General features: G+C 51.3%; 1 protein-coding gene across 2 annotated transcripts in view; it reads right to left on the reverse strand.

Moving 5' to 3' along the window:
* The window catches only part of PPP2R2C (protein phosphatase 2 regulatory subunit Bgamma), a 134,863-nt gene extending 113,453 nt beyond the window's left edge, over positions 1-21,410 (reverse strand). Inside the window, exon 1 of one of the 2 annotated variants that reach the window (XM_029234541.1) lies at positions 21,135-21,410. In XM_029234541.1, the coding sequence (XP_029090374.1) occupies positions 21,135-21,204 (70 nt within the window). In that variant the 5' untranslated portion in view covers positions 21,205-21,410. Of the gene's footprint in view, positions 1-21,057 lie in introns of both variants that reach the window. The other variant, XM_029234542.1, reaches the window with a different exon arrangement.
* Between the last annotated feature and the right edge of the window lie 2 nt (positions 21,411-21,412).

The raw sequence follows: 21,412 nt of genomic DNA on the forward strand, positions 1-21,412 counted from the left end.
ACAGTCATATGAGAAGAGCACTCCTGCCTCAGCAGGGTCTCCAAAGACCGCCAGCTGCTGAGAAGTCTTTCCTGCAAACACCGGGCACTTTGCACCAGACACCTCCAAAGCCCTTTCCACTGTTTCCCACGTGGTTTTCACAGCCACCCTTAATGTGAGATCTGTTATCCCTGCTTTGCTGATGGGCTCACTGAGGCCCCAGAGGTCACACAGAGACGGGTGGCCGGCCAGGACCTAGGCCCAGGTCACCTGGCCTTGCAGGCAGCCCTCTTAACAGCGGTCCCGGGACCTCCTTGCCCTGCCTGGGTTGGCCCAGCCCACCGAGCTGTGGAGATAAAGGCTCAGGCCGGGGTCCCAACGAGGCCCTCCGAGCACGCCGCTCCACGTCTCTGTCTCCTTGTGTCTGAATCACCCCGTCCCTCCCCCTGGTCCCAGGGCCCACTCCTCCCTCCCAGGGAGGGGCAAGCTGGGGCTGTGGAAGCCAAGTGACCCTCCCCAGGGCCTTTAGCCAGAACTCCTGGAGCAGAACTCCTGGAGAACTGCCACTTCCAAGCCCTTTTCATCTGTGCCTGGCTGGTCCCTCGTCCCAGACAAGCAAAGGGACCACAAAGCAATGGCCGTGACCCCAGAGGGCCGTGCTCCACTAAGAGGCACCTGCATCAGCAAGGGGAGGCTGCCCACTGGTTAACCCAAAAGGTCCTGCTAAACCTGGGATGGGGGCTCAGTGCTCATCCTGGCAGATGGCTGAAATGTCCATGACGACGATCCTTCCAGCAGGGAGCCCCTCGCGGCCCCTGCAGATGCCCCCACGCTCGGCCTTACTAACCAACCAGCCAACCAGCACCCCTAAGAGGTATCCCTGCAGAACCTGGCCAGCTCTTGTGACCGAGGGCACCTGAGGGCAGGGACGGGGCACAACGTTCGGCTCAGCGTCTTCCCACATGGGCAGCCGGGGACTTCGCCGGGGGCACCGAGGAGGTCCCGAGACTGTTTCAGAAAGAAAGGCTTTGTGCGGGTGAGGACTGGGGAAACAGGCACTGCAAACTTGGTGACGTTAATCAGAATAAAAATACATGTACCTTTTGACCCTCCAGTACCCACTTGTGGGAATTAGTCCTCAGATACACAGCACGGGTGTTAATTTGCAGCATCATGTGAAAGAGGAAAAACAACAACAACAAAAAACTAGACACAACCTAAAGTCTCTCTAGGTGACTGTTTAAGCAACTGTGCTCCATTCCCACAACGAAATCTCTGCATCTGTTAAAGAGAACGGTGCAAACGCCATGCGCCAATTCAGGAAGAACCGTATTGCCACGTTATACCACTCTGCTACTCTAAATATTTGTTGCCATATGAATACATGACTTTGGTTTTTAATAATAAAACGAGTTTGATTTTTTAATGACTATAAAAGCAATGGCTAATAAAATTCCATGAAATATGTCTTTGAGAGAAAGTAAAACATAGAGCCGTACGGACGGAAGGCATCGCGACCCTGCAGCCCCTTCCCCGACCCCGTGCCCCTCAGCTGGCCCCCAACTCCGTGGGTCGGGGCTCCGGGGTCACGATGTCCACCGCTCCATGCATGGCAGGAGGTCTTCCTCTGGCTACCCAGTTCTCCATCTGGGCCCTGTGCACAAAACAGGCAGGACAGCAATATATTCAGCAGGGAGGAGAATCTCTAAGTCCTGGAAATCCGTGTCAGCGGGGCAGCACGCGCAGGCTCCCTCCAGCCCCTGCCTGAGAGTTCTGGAAACGCATGACGTCCCCCACAGGCCCTGGTCTGAGAAGCCGGAATTTTCTCTTCTCCTTTCACCAGATGCCAAATGCTGGTGGGCTATGATTTCCAGAGAAACGGCCAGTCCTGGACGCGGGAATGGGGCTCCCAGGGCCAGTGAGGACTGAAAAGAGGCCGATCCCAATCTGCCCACAGAGGCTGCCATGGGAACCTCTGAGCCGAGTTTCTGTGCGATGCCCTCTCTTAATTTTCTTTCATCACATTGCCTGTCCTAGATCGCTCTGGGGGGTGGAGTTTCCTGCAGCAGCAAAATTAGCTCTGGGAGGTGCAGGGTATGGTGGAAATAGCATTCGCTTTGGAGTCAGGCAAGGCTGAGGCTGACTCCCAATTCCACCACCCTGCTGGCTGTGCAACCCTGGGCAAGGAGCCTGACCTCTCTGAGCCTCGGTTTTCTTATCTAGGGGATGGGGGTGGGTGGTACCAGCACCAACTGCAGAGGCCTGTTGAGATAAGCATCGGGGTACCTCTGGCCAGTGTCTAGCACCTATTCCACAAACACTGGCTTCCCCTTGCCTGCCATCAACATCCCCAGCTTTAAGCTAAACAAAGGACAGGTGAATGGCTACCCAGTTCTTCATCTGGGTCCAAGAAAGATCAAGCAATGGCTCAGCTGCACTCTGAACACTTGCCAAGCGCCGGAGGGAAACGCCAGATGCTCTGCACAGTGGGTCAGCTCAGGGAATTCCGGCCCTTCAGCAGCCCAGCCAGTAACGAAGGAAGGCTGATGGCAGAGCCGGCCAACGAACCCACGTGCCATCCTGGACATGGTACCCATCCCCGAGCCCTCAGTGTAAGGAGGTCCGTGCAGACCTAAGTGAGGGCTGATTTGGCACCTGAAGACCTGGCTTCAAATCCCAGCCCACTCACTTAGGAGCTGTGAAGCCCTCACCTCCATTTCCTTGTCTGTCAATTAGAGATAACAATTCCACATCCTGGGGGGGCTTGAACAAGGCTTGTCGCTGCCTCGCCCTTCACACTGACTGATCCCTCCTCACCTTCTGGAACCCTCTTCCCCTCTCCCCCGACTCATGCTCCTCCTTTAGATTCTAGAACTTGCTTGGGGTCCTGTATCTCCAACACCAATCTCAATGGCGGTGCAAAGCAGGCACTGATAAATATGCACTGAATGAATTCACTTCTTCCAGGAAGGCTTCCCTGACTTCCCACCACCCGGGCCCCACTCTGGGCGGCCCAGCCCCTAGGTTCCTCCCTGCCACTGTCCGGTCACTGACCCCTTGTCCATCTGGTCTGTTCTAGGGACTCCTCAGGGCATGGACCTTGTCAGTCATGTCCATGGCCATATTCCCCACTCCCAGCAAAGCGCCTGACACATAGTATGTGCTTAATAAATTGTGGGCTGTCTGGGTGAATCCACAAACAAAGATTCCTGAACATCTGTAAATTCTCTCAAACCTGTCAGTCTCCTTCCCTTCCTATATGGCCAGCCTTCTCAGCATGATTAAGTTTTCCTATTCCGGATAGTTCCTCTCCTAAACATCCCATGCTCTCCAACTAAATCTAACTTTTTATTGTGATGAATTCCATCTAAAACATTAACAGCAAATGTGCCTTCTCTTCCATTTCCTGGATTTCTGTGCTCTCTGCAATGGACAGTATCGGACCTCTGAGTAGTCAGGGGAGGGGCAGGGAGAGTGGGAGGGGGCAGGCCAGCTGGCCGGTGGGGGGCTGTGGCTTTTGTTCCTTCTCTGTGCGCAGCCCTGGAGAAGAGGCCTCAGGTTATAAATCCAGCTGAGCCTGTTTTATGGAGAAGGTGCTCCACTGCTGATAGGTTTTTATAGCTGCCTGTTTACAAAGCCGAAGCATAATTAATTCTCGGCCACCTCCCGCAGTGCCAGCTGTCCCATGCAGCCAGGTTTGGGGTGGCCAGGCTGAAGGAGGACAAAGGATGTTCTCTCCTTTGCGCCCCATCAACCGTATTAAGTACCCTTCCCCCTCCACCTCCACCTCCATCCCCAGTCCTCTGAGGGACTTGGTTGGATTGCTTTGGCGACCCAGTAAATGGCACCCCTGTTCCTGTCCAAGTGTGAAACGCCTCAAGGGGGAGAGAAGAGTCAGGTACGTAGAATCAGGCATACATCAGGCATACGGGGTGTACATGCAAACCCCAGTGGGACCTGCTCTCCCAGAACCCAGAAAGGGCCTCACCCAGCACGCAGCACTGACCCAACCCAGGCCTGTACTTCATGTCACAACTCATCCTAAACCCACAAATCAGAGTCAAGTCCCCATCCCCACTGCCCAGCAGTAGCCAAGTGAGGGTAGAGGGGGTCCGGAAGCACCCTCCCCCCAGAATGAGGGCTGGGGAGTGGGGTCCCCAGCAGCCTAGATGGGAGACAGGGGGGACCAGATCCCTCTCTGCTTGTTGCAAAACCAGACTTGTGCCTTCCTTAGATACAGAAATGGATCTAGCCACCTCCTGCTGGCCCGTGGGCCATCTGTGCCTTCAGAATGACTTGCATGTCCCCCGATCAGATCCATCCGCCAGTCAGATCCCCAGCGTTATGAACATGGAAGTTTAACCCTTAGGGTGCAGCCGGCTCTTCCGCACCTCCCAGCTCCTGCGGCACATCCCGTTTCCCCTTCGTCCCATCTAAGTCCTCCTGGATCATTTCCCTGGGTCTGCATGGGACCCTGCTCGCAAGTGTGCCTCGTACCCATATGCCACCTCCTTCGACACATGCGCCTGCTTCAGAGAACACACTGGCATCTACGCCCTCAGTGTAGAGTCTTCATTCCACTAATGAGGAAACTGAGGCCCGGGGAGGCTGTGCGGCTCCCCCGGGGTCACACAGCCAATCAGCAGCACAGCCTGGGCCTGTGTAGGGGTCTCTAGGCCCAGCGTCGTCACCTGTCACCATGCTGCACAGACCCTTACAAGGATACAAGTCCAACCCCACAGTTTTCAGCCGTTGCCCCAATTTATCACCTGCCGTCCCACTGTCCCCATATGGACAAGCACATGTAGCCAGAAAAGTGTCCCAGTTTGGAGTAATGAAAATTGGGTCACTCGTAGGGAAGATGCCAGAACAAGGCATGCCTGGGGTTCACAGGGTGGACCACAGGGGCTCCCAGCTCCAACAAATGCTCCAAAGCATTTGGAAGCAAAGTTATCAACTGAGTCCTTGGCATAAAGCCATGTGGGTCCTTGGGGTCCTGCTGTCCTGTGGATGTCCTGGCCCAAAGCTCTCCTGGAGGTCCAATTCACCCTCTGGCCCAGCACAGATCAGGACCCTCTCAGACCACCACAGGGCTGCAGGAGACTGAGAGGCTCAGGTGGCCAGGCTGCCACCCTGGCAGGCTTGCCACCCACCGCCTGTATGGGTTGCCCCCCCATGCCCGGCTCCAGCTCCTCACGGCCACGCTGCAGGTCACCCTCGCTTGGTTAAAAGGTAGGACTGGGGTTCTGGTGGGTCAGAGTCAAGGGTCAAGGCCTTTGGAGCCACCCTGGAGCACCCTTTCCTGGGATGCTGATAGGCGTGGATGTGTTGGGTGTGGCTCCCTCCTCTGGTTCCACTGCTCAGCAGAAAGACAAACATCTGATGGGACCTTTCTGAGTATCAGGTGCACATGTAATCTCAGACCACCCTTGAGGAGACCCCAAGAGTCCTCTGGCCCCGATTTAGAGCTGAAGATATGGAGGCAGGAGGGGGGCCAAGGCAGGTCAACTGTGCATGGGCAGTGGGTACCTGAGTCCCTTGGTGCCCGTCCGCTCTACAGAGGTACACGCACCAGGGACAAAGCACAGGGGGGAGGGGCCCCCAAAGGGAAGGAGTGGAGTTCGAAGGCATCGGAGTGCCTGCGGTATCGGGAACCAGCCCCAGTGTACCCCAGCTCTGCCGCCTCCTGGCTGAGGGAAGTCTTAACTTCTGGGACCCTCAGTTCCCTCATCTGTAAAATGGACAGAACCACCCCCTCCTCTAGGGCTCTTCACAGTTCAGTGAGATGAGGCACAACAAGAAGATGCAATGGTTAGCAGGGGTGGGTGGTGGATCTGTCCCCACCGTGTCCCCTGGCTGGGGCAGAGGAGGGTCTTTGGGAAGCTGTCCACTCAGGAGGACACCGTGTGTGACGGGGCTGCGGCTGGTGCACGGTGGGGTCCCTCCTCCCCGCCTCTCCCTCCCGCAGAACAAGCCATCTTCTTTTTTTTTTTTTTTGCGTTACGCGGGCCTCTCACTGCTGTGGCCTCTCCTGTTGCGGAGCACAGGCTCCGGACGCGCAGGCTCAGCGGCCATGGCTCACGGGCCTAGCCGCTCCGCGGCATGTGGGATCTTCCCGGACCGGGGCATGAACCCGTGTCCCCTGCATCGGCAGGCGGACTCTCAACCACTGCGCCACCAGGGAAGCCCCGTGACCCCCATTTCTATCAATAACTTCAGCCTGATGCACACAGGGAGGCGGGTCTGTGGGAATCTACTCTACCTCCTAGAAAAAGCTTTTACTCACCTCTTGTTTTCTGTATTTATTTTTTCCAACTTTATCGAGATGTAATTTACAAATAACACTGAATAAGTTTAAGGTATACAATGTGTGGATTTAATATACTTACATGTTACAAAATGATTACCACCATGTTGTTAGCTGAATCACCATCCCAGCACATTATTACCATTTCTTTTTGTGGTAAGAATATTTAAGATCTACTTTCTTAGCAACTTTCAAATATATAATATAGTATTATTAACTATAGTCACCATGCTATAGATTATACTATAGATTATAGATTATATAATGTATAGATTATACATTAGATCCCCAGAGCTTATCCATCTTATAACTGGACCCTTTGACCAACATCTCCCCATTTCCTCCACTCCCAGCCCCTGGCAACCACCATTCTAGTCCCTGTTTCTCTGAGTTTGGCTTTTTTTAGATTCCATATATAAGTGAGATCATACGGTATGACTTCACTTAGCATAATGACCTCAAGGTTGATCTACATTGTCACAAATTCTGTATTTTAATAGGCAAAAGCATGGGATGCTTTTCATATTTTTGGACAGAGAAATGGTCTGGAGGACAAGGCCTCTGCATCCTGTTACTGGTCAGGGAGACAAGGGAGGTGCAGCACCTTCAAGGTCAGACACATCCCAGTACGGATTTTGGCTCAGCTGGCTGTCTGCAGCAGACTGCTTCTCAAAGCGGGTCCCAGCACTGTCTCCCATCCCATCTGTTCTCCACAGTGTGACCTGGCCTGTCCCGAATCCAAAGGCAGAATCTAACTCCCCTCCACCCCGGGCCAGCCTGTGACTTGACTGAATTAAAGTCACACAACTGGTGATGGGAGACTCCGAGGAGGTCAGCAAGTCGGGTCTCGCACCTGGATCCTGGGACACCTGATCTGGCAAACCAGTGCCCTGAGACCGCCATGCTGGAGAGGCCACGTCTATGGTCCCCAGGGAACCAGCCCCACCACACACGGAACACGTGAGCGAAACCGTCTTGGACCCTCGCGCCCCCAGAGCAGCCTGCCCAGCAGCCTAGAAGGAAGATGCAGCAGTTGCCATGTAGGACAGATCTGCCCAAATACCTGACTTACAGAATCCAGGGCACATAATAAAAACGCTGTTGTCTTAAACCACTAAGATTTAGAACGATTTGTTGCGTAGTTGTAGTAACCATGACACCACCGTGTGACTTTAGGTGTGTGACCTGACCTCTCTGGGGCTCCGTTTCCTGGGATATAAAAGGGGGTCATTCCCACCACCTCCCATAGTGGGTATAAAGTTCCGATGAGATCAAAAACATGTGTCTCATGATATCGTTGCAGTCAAGAAATGGCAGCTTCCCTCGTCATGGCCGTCACCATTACTATTCTACCATGAAGACGAGATACCTGTACACGCTAGAAAAGGGTCACAGCACAATTCCTCTCCTGTGCAGTCAAAGCCCTATCACCCATCAGACACACATCAAGAGACAATGATCACAGCCATAAGTCACGATGTACTGGAGCTGAAACTGATCCTTTTTTTTTTTTTTAAAGCAAGAGAGACAGACTGAGGGGTTTGCTATAATCTACAGATTACTCCAGAGCTGCATTATACATGTGGACTCTTTTAAAGATCACCACATGAAAAATTTTGATACATTTTATTTTTAGTTTAGTAGACATGATATTCAAATCCTTATTTAAGCCCTTTAAAAACACTCCTACGTTTTCATGAAGAAATTGCATTCCCATATAGTCAGAGATAGGAATAACCTGAAATACAGAAAAAATGTACATTCTCAAGGATGCTCAACATATCTTAATTTAAAACACCCAAACTTGGGGGCTTCCCTGGTGGCGCCGTGGTTGAGAGTCCACCTGCCGATGCAGGGGACACAGGTTCGTGCCCCGGTCCGGGAAGATCCCACGTGCCGTGGAGCGGCTGGGCTCGTGAGCCATGGCCGCTGAGCCTGCGCGTCCGGAGCCTGTGCTCCGCAACCGGAGAGGCCACAACAGTGAGAGGCCCGCGTACCGCAAAACAAACAAACAAACAAAAAAAACACCCAAAGTTGGGCTATGAGTGTCCGAGAGTGGGAGGTCTCTCCACCCTCTACACACTGTCATCCACACCTACCAGCCTTGGGAACACGCTGGTATCGACCAGAGACGAGGAGAGGAGGCTCAACCCTCCTTTCTCCACCATGCATGCTGCCCCAGCCCTGCCTCGACAACCCTCCTTCCCACCGCCTTCACCTCAATCCCTTTCCACTGCCGGCTCTGGGCGCCTCACTGGGGCTTTCTCGCCTCTCCTGGAAGTGCTCTCGTCCCCCTCTGACCCTCACTCCCCCACTTCACTCTCTAATCTTCCCAGAGACCTCTGGTCACTCTCGGTTCCCTCTTTCTTCTCTGCCTGGACAGATTACCAAGGCCCCTTTGTCTGTTCATCCGCCACGACTGCCCAGGAGCTCCAAGACCCACAAGTTAATGCTCCGGCAACCCTAGAGCCACACTGTTTCTCACCTGCGAGCTTCTGTCCATAACACCCCTACTGCCTGGGATGCCTTCTCCCCTGCGTGCTACTACCCTGCTGGACAAGCCGCTCCTCTGCTCTGGACTCAGCCTCTCCGCCCATCTGCTCCCAGGCTGCGACAGGACCCCACTGCATCCCATCTCCCATCACACTGTATTATGATCACCTGTTCATGTCTCCTTGGCTCCAGAGGTTCTCAAGGGATGGGCTGTGCCTTATTCCTGCTCTTTCCTGTATCCTCTTTCCCCACCCACATACCCATTGTAGGCAACAAACCCCAGGCTGGCGGATGAAGCCTACATAGCTACTGAATAAGTAATTAAATCTACATGATGGACTATTATGCAGCCATTAAAAACTGTTTACTCAGAGTCTGTGATAATAGAGGGGAATGTTTCAGCACGTTAAATATTTTAAAAGAAACAACTGTATTTATATTACAATCTACAGGGGGGCAGTAAGAAAGAAATATAACAAAATGGGAACAATGTTTCTGGGGCAATGGAGTCAAGGATGTTATTTTTTCCCCCTCTTTATTCTACTTTCTGCATTTTCAAACGTTTCTGCAATGAGATAAAATAAAATTAAAGTCTTGCAAGGAGCATCTTCACATACATGCACCTTAGCTCCCAGAGTATGACAATATGGGACACCTTATGATGATGGATTATATTTTCACAGCTTCAATAAAGAGCCTTACCTCTCCTTGGGGAAAATATTCAGGTTTTTTTCTTTTTTTTTAATCACCTTTCACATTGAAAGCTGGTATAGGAACCACTATCGCTCAGCCCTTGACTCCTTCAGCCAGTTCATTCCATGATGGATTGTTCCCGAAGCAGACAGGCTGGCTAGCGATCTGCACAGTGAAAACAGTGGACGGAAGTGCCTCTCTCCCAGTGATCTACTGGCTGCCTAACCATTTTTGCAGTGAGGAATCTGAGTTATCTAATTGTCTTGAGCTGCTGATTTCAATAAGGAGGATACGAACTCCAATCCTCCAGCCATGGTTCAACATCACCATGCCCTTGACATGTGGAAGGGCCACACAGGATAGACACTGCCCATTTGGCATGAGTTCAGGGAGACCTCACTTTGCACAACTGTGTGGAACCCCAAAAATGACCGTGCAAGCTGAAACACTCAAAGTGATCTTAATAATCAATGTGGAAATTACAAAAGTTCCACGATCTTAAAAAAAAACTTTTTAAAGACATGAAAAACTCTCTTACTGATGGTTATAAATGTAGAGGGTAATAAAAAAAGAGTAAAACTAATATTTTATTTAGTACACATTCATGTAAAACCTTAGAAACACTGAGAATTCAAGTGTTTTATTTCTTTGTAAAAAATGTATCCAGACTAGTTTCAACAGTGCTGGCTTCCTCTGCTTGTTGGATAACTTGCGATGCTGGGCAAACATCTTTTCTATGCCTTGAAGAACTGCCTTTCTAAGTTCAGATCCGCTTCCAAGATTCTATCCTCTGCACGTTCAACACTGTGGAATAGCTTCAAGAGTTCCTTTAACATGAAGTGTGCTGCCAGTGTCACCTCCCCTGGGACATCTTCATTTTTTCTGTCACAGGCACTTCTCTCATTTATGTCAATAAGTTCACCTTGACTTAGTTACTTAGTTCCGCTGGCTGCATATAAGAATCTCGAATGGTCACAGCTTCAACATTCCCAGGATCAGCAGTTTCCTCTATAACTCCATTTACATCCAATCCAAATTTCTCTGCCAGCATTATTACTTTTCTTCTTCCTTTTATTTCTTTTTTGCTGAGCATCATCTTTGTGGGCCAAATTTCCTCTTTTGACTATCCATTTTTGTAAAATGTCATGTGGGTTTATCACCAGGAAACAAGGAGGCAACATCACCACATGCTTTGCTGTCTATGTGTGAACCAACAGATACACAAGGACCAACCAGAGACAGACACTGAAAGAAGTGACTTGGTCTCAGATCACAATACTCATCTGTTATTTACTTAGTGATTTGTGGGCTAGAGAGCAAGTGGCGAAGTTTCTACTTTATGCAATTACTCACAGTTACCATTCTGTGGTAGCTGGAATCTGGGCTATGTGATTGGGGGACTGGCATTACTGAACAAAACTGTGGTGACTGAAAATCCGTACACATTGGAACTGTGCAAAGTGAAGATCGCCGGGTGGAGGTGTGGCATTTGGGAAAACAATTGGACTATTCCGGGGTCAGATTTGAAGACAGGCCATTTGTTCACTCAGTCATTCAAACACACATTTATCCAGCACCTAGTGGGCACCAGGTGGGTACCAGGTGCTGAGCTGTGTACAGAGGAAACAGGCATGTCCAAGATATATATCCGCTGATGTTTCATGAGGCAGGACTCCGGGTCCAATGTTTCAGAAAGGCCAGGTTCCAGTCCTGTCTTATGATCTGAGCTGAGTCACCCCTCCTGGCTGGGACTGGGAATTAAGGTTCTTTAAGTTATAAGGAACAGAAATTGACTCAGGCTAACATAAGCAAGAAGGAAGTTACTGGAAGGTCCTGAGGGAGCCACAGAATCTAGGAGAGAGCACAGCAGCTGGACAAGGGGCCTCAGAAGGAGCCGGACAGTACTGGGAATTCAATTTCGGGGATCTATGACTATTCCAGTTACCTATCGCTGTGTAACAAATAACCTTATAACTCAACGTCTTCAAACAGAAACCTTTTGCTCCTGAGTCTGCAATTTGGGTAGCTCTTGGTGGAGATGGTGTACACTGCTGAACAACCTGCCCAGGATCTCTCGGCTGATCAGTGGTGAGGAGGGGTCCTTAAAAGAGAGGGGCGCGCCCAGGGGATTCCCAGGATCCAGGCAAACACCTGTCAGCATCCGGTCCCGTCAGGCAACTGGGACTCAGAAAGGGATTACAGACTGTGGGGATGAAACTGTAATCCTTACGAAACAGTAACGAATGTCTTTATCAAGTCAGGATGGAGGACTGATCTCCATCAGAAAAGATTTAAGAGACAGAACAAGCAAATGCAGATGCAGGACTTTAGATCCTGGGTCAAACCAAGCAACTTTAAAAAGACATTTTTGAGATAACTGGAGACATTGCTAAGGTGAACCAGAATCAATCAACCTGTTTGTTTATTTTTTACTGAAGTATAGTTGACTTGCTAAGATGGACCAGAATTTAGATTGAAAGAAATTCGTACTCATTTTGTTTGGTGAGATAGTGGTACTTTCAGAGATGCCTGCTGACGCAGGGGTGAAATGACAGGAGTCTTGAATTTACTTAAATATTCTTAAGCCAAAAGGATGGGAAAGTAAATGAAGAAAGTACAGCAAAATCTTGAGAGCAGCTGAAAAGCGAGGGGATGGATGAGGAACAATTCAACATACGATTTTCTCTACTTTTGTACATGTTTGAAAGTTTTCATTAAAACGTTACTGAAATTATAAAAGGAAATTCAAAAGCTGATAATGACAACACAAGTAGCTCCCTTTTATTGAGGTGTAAGTGCAATGCGCACATTATTGCCCTTAATACAAAAAGCCCACGTGGCTAGTAGTTCTCCCTCTCCTTTAGGGATGAGTCGACTGGTTCAGAGGCTGGAGAACCTGCCAAAGGCTCACAGCCATGCCCAGGAGCAGAGCGCAGGGCTGGCAGCCCCGGGGGTCAGGGCTGCAACCTCTGCAGGGCGTGGGGGCGGGAGGATGCAGGAGGCCAGGCTGGTTCAGAGGAGGCCCTGGTCTGCAGTTGGAGATCCCATCCCTGCTTGGGGCAGCCGGAACCTCTGAGCAGCCTTTGTTCTGCCTCAATGTGCCATTCAGCCCAGGGTTCTGGAGGACAATGGATGCCACTGTGCAAGGAGGCAATGCCATCCTGGGCAGCACAGAGGCCCCAGGTGGGCCCTGGTCCCCAGGCAGGCTGGCAACTACAACCTGGGCTCAGGTAGAGGAGCCTAGATGCTGTCAAGGGACAAGCACGTGTAACTCTGCACATGCTGTTCTTTCTGCCTGGAATGCACTAGAAACCTGTGTCTCAGCACTCCATCACTCCCGACCCTGTGAATGCCACTCCCCTTAGTGCCAAAGCACCCGTCCTCTATAGAACTGTGATCATCCCCCCACTGAGGCAGTGGAGGGGATCCCTTCTTCCACTGACCCACGTGGATTACCTTCACCACGTGTGGCTAGGAGAGATGCCATGCTGCTACATGTCCAGCGTTAGCACCGTGCCAGGCAGTCCTGGGTTCAAATTGTGAGACCCTCTGAAGCTGGGTGCAGAGCCAGAACTGAATGGGCCACCTGTCCCTTCCCTGTTGGTCCAACAACCAGGCAATGTGGAGGTTAGGAGGTTTGCAGGCAGATGGCCGGCATTCAAACCCCAGCTCTGCCCCTTACAAACCATGTGACCCTGGGCAAGTGTCCAAGCCTCAGTTTTCTCCGTTGTAAAATGGGGTAAAACACACACACGTGCACACACACACCGGGGTTTGTGAGGATCCAATAATATGAGGCACTCAGTATCACATCTGGCATCAGTAAATGGTCAATCATAATAATGGCTATTATGTTCGTTTCATAATTATTTAATGCTGAAGACCAGGTGAGTAATTTTGCACAAGGGCTGACTGGTGAGGAGACCAAGGTTAATTAACAGGACACCCCAGGGTGCTGTGGGGCTGGCAGATTGCTTCAGCAACTCCAGACTCCATCCTGAGGCAGCCCACTCTCTCACTGGCATCCAAGATCCTGGGAGAGATGAGCCCATGTTTCAAAGACACAGCCTGGCCTGTGTCCACGAAATGAAACCAGGAGCGTGGAGCTCTAGAAATGGTGCCTTCTGGGGCCTGGAGCATTTGTCCCAGGTCAGGAAGACTGGGGCGGGGGTGTCAGGTGCGTGAGGAGACATCCTGGAGAGCAACCTATTCTGCGTGCCAACGGGGAGAACTAGGGGTGCAGACTATAAAGGCTCATGGAGAGATGGCATCACCAAATAGAATGCAAGGGAACCAGGTGCTGGGTGGGTGTGGGCACCTGAGAGATGCTTCCCAACGCTGTCCTGGCTGCTTGGCAGCATTTAAGGCTGGGTGATCCAGCTTTCTTCCTGCCAGCCCCCTCTCTCTCCCTTCCCTTCCAGGATTCTCTTCGTTCTGTGACTCCAGAGCCTTCCTGTTTTATCTGCCACCTGGGTGGCCACCAAGAATTCTCGTTCTCTGTGCCTTAGATGTTGGTGAACCGTGGGGCTCTGGCCTCAGCTCTCTTCCCTCCTTCCTCTCACCCCCACTTCACTCTCCCTGCCCAGAGACATGGGCTTCTTTTCTGCCTAGCACGTAGTGGGTGCTCCAGAAATGTTTGTTGAGTGAACGAATGAATGAATGACCTTGTCCTTCAATGTTGTACGTCTGGCATCTAACCTCCCCCTGGCATTTAAGGGGGATCAGTAAATGTCCGTTGAACAAAAGGGGAAAAATGTTCAACCTCATTGGTATTCAGACATGAATTTAAACAAATATTTTTCATCTGTGATATTGGCAAAGGTCAAACCAATTAGAATACCTAATGCTGATCAGCATGAGGTAAAATTTGTCAACGTGTGTCAAGAACGTTAAACACGTTCATGATTTTTAGGTAAAATTGCATGTGCGGGACTCTCTCTGAAGAAAATTATTCCAGATTTGGGGGGAGGGATGGGAATAGGGTGTCTTCCTACACACATAGCATTCCTTCCCTCAGTGTTAGCTATAAAAGAAAATAAACAACCTAGTTATCCATCAATCGGGCGTGAAGAGTTGAACTATGACATCTATCACAGGAAGAGTGTGCAGCCAATAAAATGGTGGAATTTGGGGGCGGGGCCGAGGTAACCAGTTACACACCCCTTCCCTGCTAGGACTTGAGAACACACAGGGAAGATGGACAAGAAGGAAATCAAAAAAATTCTTCTTCCTTGATGGTAAACTCGCGGCGGGGAATGAGCTAGGGAACCCTACTCCACTGCCGCTCCTCTTGGGCCTGTGGGGAGAGATAGGTCTAAAGGCTGGACTCTGAAATGAGGGAAACATAGGCTTCTTCTTGGGGCCCCACGGGTAGAGGTGAAGCAGAGACTTTCAATACTACAGCCCCGCCCAACAGAGAAAAATTGTCCAATGAGTGACAGGTTCTCACCAGTTCCACCAATCACAAAAGCCAAGGGGGTGAGAGGCGGGGCCAAGGATTCCACCATCCCAGGAATTCCAGCCTCCTCCCTACTGCAAAATAGGGCCAACTATAGCATTTGCGGAGCCCGGAGCAAAGTGAAAATGCAGAGGATAAAAAGCAGGGAAAAGTATCATTAAAGGTACAAAAATATAAAGCTTCCTCAGTTTTTTCCCATGGCTTGTCTTAGTTATTTGCTATTTAATGACAATTGAAAAAAAATTTAAATTATTAGCATGAATTGTATCGCTCATTCTGTTGTGTAATTCCAGCTTTAAATGCAAACAGAAGATCACTGAACTCGAATGCAGAATCCCTGAATTACACAATTCGTATCTGGTAGCTCCTACAGGCATACGTAGCTTGTTCTTACCAGAGCAGTGGGAACACTGCACGTTTTATTTCACCTTTTGACGCTTGCACGTTCTAGGCACACACCTCCACCCTCGATGAATGACGGTTGAAGGGAACAGGAACTATGGTTGTCCATCTTTCCCTTTCTTTTGGTGCCGCCATTTTCAGAAGCGTTGATTAGCTAGCCCAAGGATGTCACACGAGTAACAAAGGATATGATAGGGTTCCTTGGTCCTTATGCTTCTTAGAATGTCATTGCCTCCTTTCTGCATTCAAAACAAGTTCTGATTCAAAAGTAAAGCGTGGCCTCTCGAGCTGTCAGTGCCCCTGTTTACGCAACCACAGACATGCTGATCAGTGCCTATGCACAGAATTCTGGTGGCCCCAGGACGCTGGGGAGCTCCATGACACTTAAAGTGACACAAGGTAAGCATGTTACGGAAGCCACACAAGGAACAGCGGAATCGCTTGTTGCATGTGTCACTTGTGTTCACAGGTGTGCTCCATTGTCCCATCAGATGTCACTTACAAAACACGGGTCCAAAGATACAATTATTAAAAATTTCAAGATGGGGACAGCAGAGAATTAAACGGAGCGCAGGGTTCTTGGTCCTTCCGAATATGGGACCTACACAGGTTGCACACTCAGGACACCAGCTCTGCAGCAAAGCACTGGAAAATTCTTATAACCTCACACTTAAAAGTACCCTTCCAAATGGTTTATATGGAGAGATTAAAGCTTTTATTAAAAACAGACATGGGCATTTAAAAGAGATGGGCAGGGGCTGTGGCAAATGGCTAACAACATGTATCTAGAGGCTGGTCTTTCCCCTTCATCTGCACTGTTACTCTGTAATCCTCCCCTTTAAGCCCCAGTATTTCATACAGCCACGCTTCAGGTGTCAAGACCTAAACACCTTAGAGAAACATCCCTTAGCTCTGCTGACTTTAAGGATAAAACCCCAAAACTGTAGCAAGTAAAAACCAGGAGATGATGCGGAAACATTTTATTAGCACTTGATCTCCATCTTGCAGCAAGAAAATGAGAAAACCCCTACTTGGTTACTGCACCAACCTTTAAGTGAGGTCTGGCTTCCTCGACAGTTTGGGGAAACTGATAACAATAACCCCTTCCCAAAGGTGGACCTTTGGAGTCCACATGGTCTTTACTCCTCAGAACCTTGTGACAACCCAGGGCAGGAAGCAATGCAGGGAAGCTGAGGCTCAGAGAGGTGATGTGACTTAATGGGGGACAGCCACCGGTGTCCCACTGCAGCCTCCTTCCCTGAAGTGGAGACAACATGAGCTCATGAAAACCCAGGCAAACTTATGGAAGGGGTGCTCCTAAGTGGAAGCAAAGGGAACAAATATTTCAAAAATCAAAGGCTGGCTCTCCGCTCTCCTACTGGGCTGGCTCAGGTCCCTGCCAGACATAACTCCCCTCTCAGCACAATTTCTCTGGGGGTGGAGATGGAATTAGGTTAGCCAGTCTGATGACAGTTCTAAGGGCTAGTCTAACTCTAACCCCTAAAGAATAGACATAGTTATTTATGGACAATATTTATTAAGTACTGACTGTGCCCCAGGCCCTGGGCTGGGCACAATCACACACACCAAGCCATTTAATGCCATGAGTTCACTGAACATATTCCATTCATGAAGCACGGTGGGGAGTCCACAGAGAAGATGCTACAGCATCAAATAACTGCACGTCCCTTGTTTCAAGTGATCTAAGGAGCAACCTGGAGAAGAAACTAAGGCTCAGAGAAACCTGCCCAAGATTACAGACCCAGAGCGGACCCCACTGGGAAGGCAGGTCTCCAGACCCCACCAGGAATGCAGATCTCCTGACACCAGATCTTGGGATACCTCATCTGGCTGTAAACACGAGGAGGGGAAATCAGAACTCTGCAGCTTGGACTTGAGCGCGTGAAAGAAATCAAAGAGGATTTCTAAAACAAAAAGCAAACAAATCAGCATCCCTCCTGGTTTTCTGTACCTCGCATCTCGTTCGTGAGTGACAGGGCAGTCTTTCTGTTTTCCAGATAGTCAGTAAAGGCTGTACGAGTCGGGAGACTTGGTTGAAAGTTTGAAACAATGAGTAAATGTAACAGCTCACGGAACTGGAAGCCCAGAGGTGGGGTGGACATCAGGCCTGGTTAATCCAGGAGTCACAGATGTCACCAACGTCCCCAGTTCTCACTCACTGTCTGCTCTGCCAGCAACGGTGTTGTTGGCTTCATACTGGCTCCCTCCATGGTCTCAAGGCGGCCGCCAGCAGCAATGGAGGCTTCTGTGTTCCATCACAAGAGAGGGACCAGCTTCCTGCAGCTCACTCTACTCTCCACTCAACCTCCAGAAATGACTCCCACGTCCATTCTGGGACCAGTCACTGCAAGGGGGATGGGAGTACACTGGTCCATCACTGCCTGCCCAGGGCCAGACTCAGAAAAGGATGTGCTTGGTAAATGCTACTGCATGAAGGAGGATGAATGTATTTTGTAGATTCAATCTAGCCTAAAAATGTCTATTTAACCACCCTAAAGCTGAGCCCTGGGGCTGCAGCAAGAGATCACAGCCAGGAAGAGTCCTTCCAAGAGCCATATCTGGCTCTTGAGAAAAGCCTAAACAGAGACTCCTTGGCATTCTCCTATCCCTGGGGCCCCTTTCCCTAGGGCTCAGGTCCTTCTACTGTCCACTGTCAACTGTATTGTTCTCCCCAACACTCACCCATCCTTGCCAAGTTCTCTGTGCCCCACAGTGACATGCACTCATGCCTTATGATCACAACAGCCCTCAATCAGCTGAGCTGAGCTAAGAGTTAGAGGGGAAAAAGCTGCTCTAATTCACACTAAGGTGTGAATGACTAACAAAACCTAAACTCTCCCGGAGGTATTTGAGATTTTACAAGAAGAATTTGAGGAACTCAAGCAAGACTCGCACTGGTGAAGATGACATTTAACTTGAGACCTAAAGGATGAGAAGGAAGAGCAGGAAGTGGGTGTTCCAGGTAGTGGACGTAACCAGTGCAAATACCCCAAGAGAAAGAAAAAACTTCCTGCTTAAGGAACAGGAAGTAGATCAGAGCCACTGGGGTATTGTGAGTGTTTGTGACCAAGTGACCAGGTGGAACAGGAATTTGTACACCTGGTTCTTTTACAAACTCCCAGCATCCATTATTTGCTTGTGAAGCTCCTCCAGGAACAATACTTTTAAATGATAACAATGCCATTTATTAAGTGCTTCCAACAGGCCAAACACTGTACCAGGTGCTTCCTAAATTAGCAAAACCACTGATCATTCCAACAGCCCTGTAAGATGAGTCACTATTACTCCTCCCTTTAAAGGGAGAAAGTGAAGCCCAGAAACATTTAGTAATTTGTCCGAGGTTGCACAGCACCTGAAGAGTCAGAAGAAGGATTCGAATACGAGTCTGTCTGACATCCAAATCTGTAACTTACTCTGTGCTCTGAGCACAAAATGCAGGCAAGATGCAACAGTGTGAAAGTCTGTTTTCATGCAGGGAGGCCAGAAATCTCATATAATTCTAATAATTATTGTTATTGCTTTCTCAAGGGCGGGAACTTCAGATCTTGGTCCTAGGTTCCCTAGGACCTGAGCTCTGTGCCTTCCACACTCTGGCATTCAATCTGGGACATGGACAAAGGCCACGCCTCCGTTTCTTCATCTATAAAATAGGGATGCGGGGTATGTGGCCTCAGCACATAATGGGTCCTCCACATACCTGGGCTGCCAGTTCACAATTTGTAGTTCCGGGGCGGCTCTTTCATCCACCATCTTATCTGACCCTCACAGAAACCTTAATACCTCTAGGCAGAATGGTATTATTCACTCCCATTTCACAGATGGGGAAAAGAGATCCAGGCTGCCCACGGGACAGTGTGGGGACTGTGTCCAGTCCCCAGGGCTAAAACTGACCAGAACATAGTAGGTACTCGGTAAATATGCGTTCTATGAATGAAGAATTAAAATCATCACTTCTTACTCTGATAACTATGCACTTCTCCCTTGTTCCTCCCTTCTAAGAGCTGCTGAATTTGTGCGAGAAACAGCAGGAGACAGAATAAAGAAGGAATTAGGGTTTGCAAATGTCCGCTATGAGTCAGGCAGTGCTTTTTAAATACTTTAAATCACCGCGCCCAGTGCCCTGTCCCATCATCCTCAATGTAGAGATGGGAAAACGGAGGCTTCCTCCAGAAAACCAGACCACAATGACCTGCCAAGATCCCCTCTCTCTCCTGGCCCCAGCCAGACCACTGGGGCACCTGCCAGCAACCCAGCAGCCTTTTTACCTCTGCCTCTCAGCAGGCTGCCAGCAGAAAGAACACCAGGAAACACGCTGATCCTTCCTCAGCCTCTCCAAGGCAGGCGACAAAAGACCGCTTTCAGCTGCCTGGGGACACCCCCCACCCCGAAACCCCTAGCTTGGGGCAGAGCCCTCACCCGGCCTGAGCAGCCCTGCTCCCTCTCCCTACACACACACCCATCAGCAAAGCGTGACTCAGCACTTCTCCTCCGGGGAGCGGGGAGCGCCACTCTTCAGCATATGTCCGCCCAGGTTACACACCCAGCCTCTGCTCCCCTGGGTCAGGACGCCCAGGAGCCGACCCCGCGCTGGCCCAGTGCTCCCCAGGCCTCCTCAGGGCTCGGGCTACGGGCTCCTCGGCCTCATTTCCGGCGGAGCCAGGCATCAGCGCGGCGGACAGCACCCTGGAGTCGAGTCACCGCTCCGAGCCCACACGGGTTCCTGACACAGGCTCCCACGCGCACCAGTCCCGCGGCACGCAATGCCCAGGGCCCCTCCCACCGAGGCACCCATCAGGGGACCTCTTGCTAAAAACCCACAAACACTTCTGCAGCCAGTCCAGCAGCCCCCAGGGAAGATGCAGACGGCCCCTTCACCCGGGAAGGTCTCCAGCACAAGTGTCCCCACCGCTGCATGCTGACACCCCGCGGCTAGCTCTCCCCATCCTCAATGGAGGCTCCACTCCGCGGGCCCCCGGCTGCGGCCCGGCAGCTGTCCCCACCGTTCCCTGGGCAAGGTGGAGCAGAGGGACCCTTGGAAGTTACAGGCTTATAAGAGAGGGCCGCTGACCCTCTAGATCCCACCAGCCTCGGAGTGGCGGTTGGGCTTGGGCTGTAGGGCCAATTTAGGGGATTTCAAATGCAGGGCCTGTTTGGGGTGGCATGTCCCACTTTGGGGGGAAATTCTGACAGTTTAGGGCCAGCTGTTCCTGTCTTAGTTCAACTCGCCAGGAATAAAAGATGAACCCCAAACCAGACACCTTCTCCCACCCACTAAGGGGCCCTGCTTCTCGAGGTACAGGGAGGGGCCGAAGACCGCGAGCCTCTAGGGGAATCTGGCAATGGATTACCCCCACCCCCACCCCCGGGTCCCACTTCGTCTCCAGGGAGTGGGCAGCCTAGAAAATTCTGCGGGCTCTGGACAGGGCAAACCCAGTATTCTAAGCCACTAAATTTCCCCGGTATTTCTTCACCAGATTAGCCGCAGAGGTGGCCTTTTTAAAAATGAGGGCCAGGGCCGATTCAGGATGCCACCAGGCCTGGGGGCGGAAAGCTGCCTGCCGGAGGGCGGCGCGGAGGAGGGCGCTGCGCTCTCGGGCTGCTGGGCAGCGGAGGCCGGCGCCCTCAGGCTCCCTCCCTCCCGGACCCGGGGCGGGGTAGGGTAGGGTAGGGTGGGGGGACACGACACACAGCGCGCGGTCCAAACCTTCGGAGGGCATTCGGTGCGACGGCATCCCCACGCCGCGGCCGGCCGGAGGGGGCCTCAGACAACACGTACGTTACCTTCAGTCACATAGCTGTGGTCCCGCAGGAAGCTGTGGTTAATTTTCCGCGTGTCCGTGTCCTCGCCCATTGAAGGCCGTGCCCGGTGCCCTGGGCATGCCCCGCCGCCGCACACCGTTGCAATCCGCAGAGGTCGCGCCGGGCGCGCGGGCCATGCCGCCGCAGCCTAGCAGGGGCGCGGGCCACCGGGGCCCCGGGGGGCGGGCATCGCGACCGGGGGCAGCCGGGGACGGGCGAGGGCGGCCGGGACGGGCGCCGCGGTCAGGCTTGAGCGCGGC

The sequence above is a fragment of the Monodon monoceros genome, unplaced genomic scaffold (assembly GCF_005190385.1).
Source record: "Monodon monoceros isolate NGI ecotype Baffin Bay Population unplaced genomic scaffold, NGI_Narwhal_1 Super_Scaffold_20, whole genome shotgun sequence".
In the NCBI taxonomy this organism is placed as follows: domain Eukaryota; kingdom Metazoa; phylum Chordata; class Mammalia; order Artiodactyla; family Monodontidae; genus Monodon; species Monodon monoceros.